Source organism: Phytophthora parasitica (assembly GCF_000247585.1).
Source record: "Phytophthora parasitica INRA-310 unplaced genomic scaffold supercont2.12, whole genome shotgun sequence".
In the NCBI taxonomy this organism is placed as follows: Eukaryota; Oomycota; class Peronosporomycetes; order Peronosporales; family Peronosporaceae; genus Phytophthora; species Phytophthora nicotianae.
Genome location: NW_008648998.1, coordinates 1279534 through 1282057, shown reverse-complemented (window position 1 = coordinate 1282057; position 2524 = coordinate 1279534). Strand labels below are relative to the sequence as shown.

The 2524-nt window shown below is 47.9% G+C and overlaps 2 protein-coding genes across 2 annotated transcripts; both read right to left on the bottom strand.

The window, feature by feature from the left end:
* Positions 1 to 333: 333 nt before the first annotated feature.
* On the bottom strand, positions 334 to 1102 carry PPTG_22182 (hypothetical protein; the record flags this gene model as incomplete). Its single annotated transcript, XM_008902076.1, has 2 exons — positions 334 to 450; positions 953 to 1102. 2 exons carry the CDS (start codon positions 1100 to 1102, stop codon positions 334 to 336), a joined length of 267 nt encoding a protein of 88 aa, XP_008900324.1.
* A 948-nt stretch (positions 1103 to 2050) lies between these two features.
* Positions 2051 to 2512, bottom strand: PPTG_07689 (hypothetical protein; the record flags this gene model as incomplete). The annotated part of the gene is made up of 1 exon (XM_008901966.1): positions 2051 to 2512. The coding sequence occupies one exon, from the start codon at positions 2510 to 2512 to the stop codon at positions 2105 to 2107; it is 408 nt and encodes a 135-aa protein (XP_008900214.1). The 3' UTR covers positions 2051 to 2104.
* Between the last annotated feature and the right edge of the window lie 12 nt (positions 2513 to 2524).

Sequence of the window (2524 nt, the reverse complement as noted above, 5' to 3'; positions counted from 1 at the left end):
TTGTACATGAGAAGGACTGCCAGCTGGTAATGAATGCAACTTGCATTCACTCCAAAGTGCAATGGGGGCAAGGCTTTCAACCTAAGCCCCACGCTACACACTGATTGGAAAGAAGCAGTTTTCTATAGCGTGTTAATTGCAGAATAGTTGCAATTAAACAAAGTATTGATTGACTCGGGCCTTGGGCAGAATACAACTTGATTTCGAGCAACCGTGTTTACTCGGGTTTTGCCACCAAATTATTACACTACGGAGCTATTGGGGGTGGATGTGATGTGCAATGCTCGAGCTCAACCAGCAAGTGCTTGTATTTTCCGACAAGTGGTGTGACGTTCATGATAGAGCTTGTTGAATCGCCTGTTGGGGAAGGTACTGCGTGCCAATCTCAGTGACTGGAAGAGCTGCCAGTGGTGGAGATGGATGCCGAGTGGGAGTTTTACGCATGTTGTTCTGTTTTATCGTCTCGGTGCGCTTGATGGTGTCAATTCGTGGGAGGAGCGTAGAAACAAAGTGTAGATATGTATGGCCGGGCAGTCGCTCTGGATTCTGATCACTATCGGACATAATGAAGAAAATCGTCCGAATAATAAAGCCCTTTAGGAGGCTAATTCTTGCTCTCCTTCTGTCCGAGCAATTTATCCTGACAACGCAACTCAATCAGAGGGCGTTTTCGGCGACATTTCTATCCTCTAATAGTCTAACTCGATTGATTCAAGAGTGCACTGCTTCGCTTAGCTTGTAGAATACTCCAAAGACTACTAAAACACACGGACAGAGGACGCCTCGCAATAAAAGACTCTATTATGAAAATATGTCAGCCGCCTCATGCTCCGTAGTAACTTTCACAGTCCTGTCTTTGAGTTACACTAGAAGTTATGAGTATAAACTGGTGGTCCAGGCTGGGACGTCAAATACACTGAGGCGTGTTCATCAAAAATCCAGTCTAACGCACCTCCACGTTCGCAAGAAAATTGTTGTAGGTGGTTTTAATGTACTCGATATGGCTTTTATCTTTCCCAAGGTATGTGAAACGGTGTTGTCCAAATATTTCAGTCTTCCAAATGGCAAGTGCCTCATAGTACTTGATGTTGTTTGTAAGCATCTCGTCGTACAGCGCCGAATTTTCCAGCCACCTTCCCGGGCGTTTTCGAATCGACCATCTCGTTAAGGTCCGTAGAGGCAAGTAGTGCATTGCCACTGTCGAAAAATGTGATAGCGGAAGTTACGAGCAAAACGTATGCGAGGCGCCTGCTGTTCTAAACTTGCGAAGGAATTGCTTGAGGGATGAGGTGGAAATTGCACAACGGAACCTAGTACTTTGTACACCAACTTACACGGAGCACGCATAGCATTTTTAAAGCCTGTATCCCACATGCCCTTCTTACTGCATCTGACCAACGATTGCCACAATCTTGCTGTGCCCATTCGTCAACCGTCATCATCTTTGAAAAAGCTGCCATCACTTTCAAGCCGCCGACTTACGTACGCTCCGCTAGGCTCTCAGATCTACGGTCGAGCTGCATGAAACAAGGTTCTGTGGGCCATATATACGCTTGGTACTTCCCGAAAGGTTTTTCGTGGTTTCCATACTTACAGACAAGCCCGATTTGACTACACCGAAGATTGTCACGTCCAAGTCAGGCACCAAGTTTTACAAGAAGCTTAAACTGCAGACTTCTGGTTTGGTTGGCTCCTGAAGGGTGAGCGGAACTTTCGGTCGCACATACAGTAAACGTTGGGTTCCAATACTTCTCTTCGATTTCAATACCAGATTGATGCATTGGGCGATCCATATTTTTATGACCTTCGTCGATTATAATGGAGACTACCAGGATTTGATCATGTAGGAGCAACTCACGGACGTGACTCGTGTGGCTTTAAATGATGGAATCAATTCTGGAAGAGAGAAAGTTGCCGTTCAGTGATGAATACATCGGGGATCACCCCAACGACGCGTGGCCGCTCTAGTATTTAAACAACTGGCGAAAGGCTGACTTCGACAAAACTAAAGGCTGATAACCTAATATCCCCCCTTCTCGAGAAACAAGAAAACGAACACAATCGACCTTTATTTGCTGAAATAAAGACACAAACACCCCCGACCTTACTGACGGCTGCGGTAGCGCTCCTCGTACTCACGTTGCACTTCCTCCGCAGACTTGTTCGACGTCTCCGGGACCAACTTCAGTGACAACAGATAAAAGATGGCCAGAAGCACCACGAACGGCAGGTAGCTGTAGTCGTCCAGAGCGTCGGCGATGTACGGGTATGCCACACCGACGATGAGGTTGCACAGCCAGTTGGCACCAATGCCGATGGACGTGGCTGTGGCACGCACCGAATCCGGGAACAGGTCCGCCGTGATCACCCACACGAGAGGACCCAGCGTCACACCGAACGCGATTACGTACAGAGCGGTGAACACGATGGACAGCGCAGGCACGTCCACCAGGAACGCCACCGTCATCAGCACAGCCATGACGAACATACCGGCCTCACCCCACAGGATCATGTTACGATTACC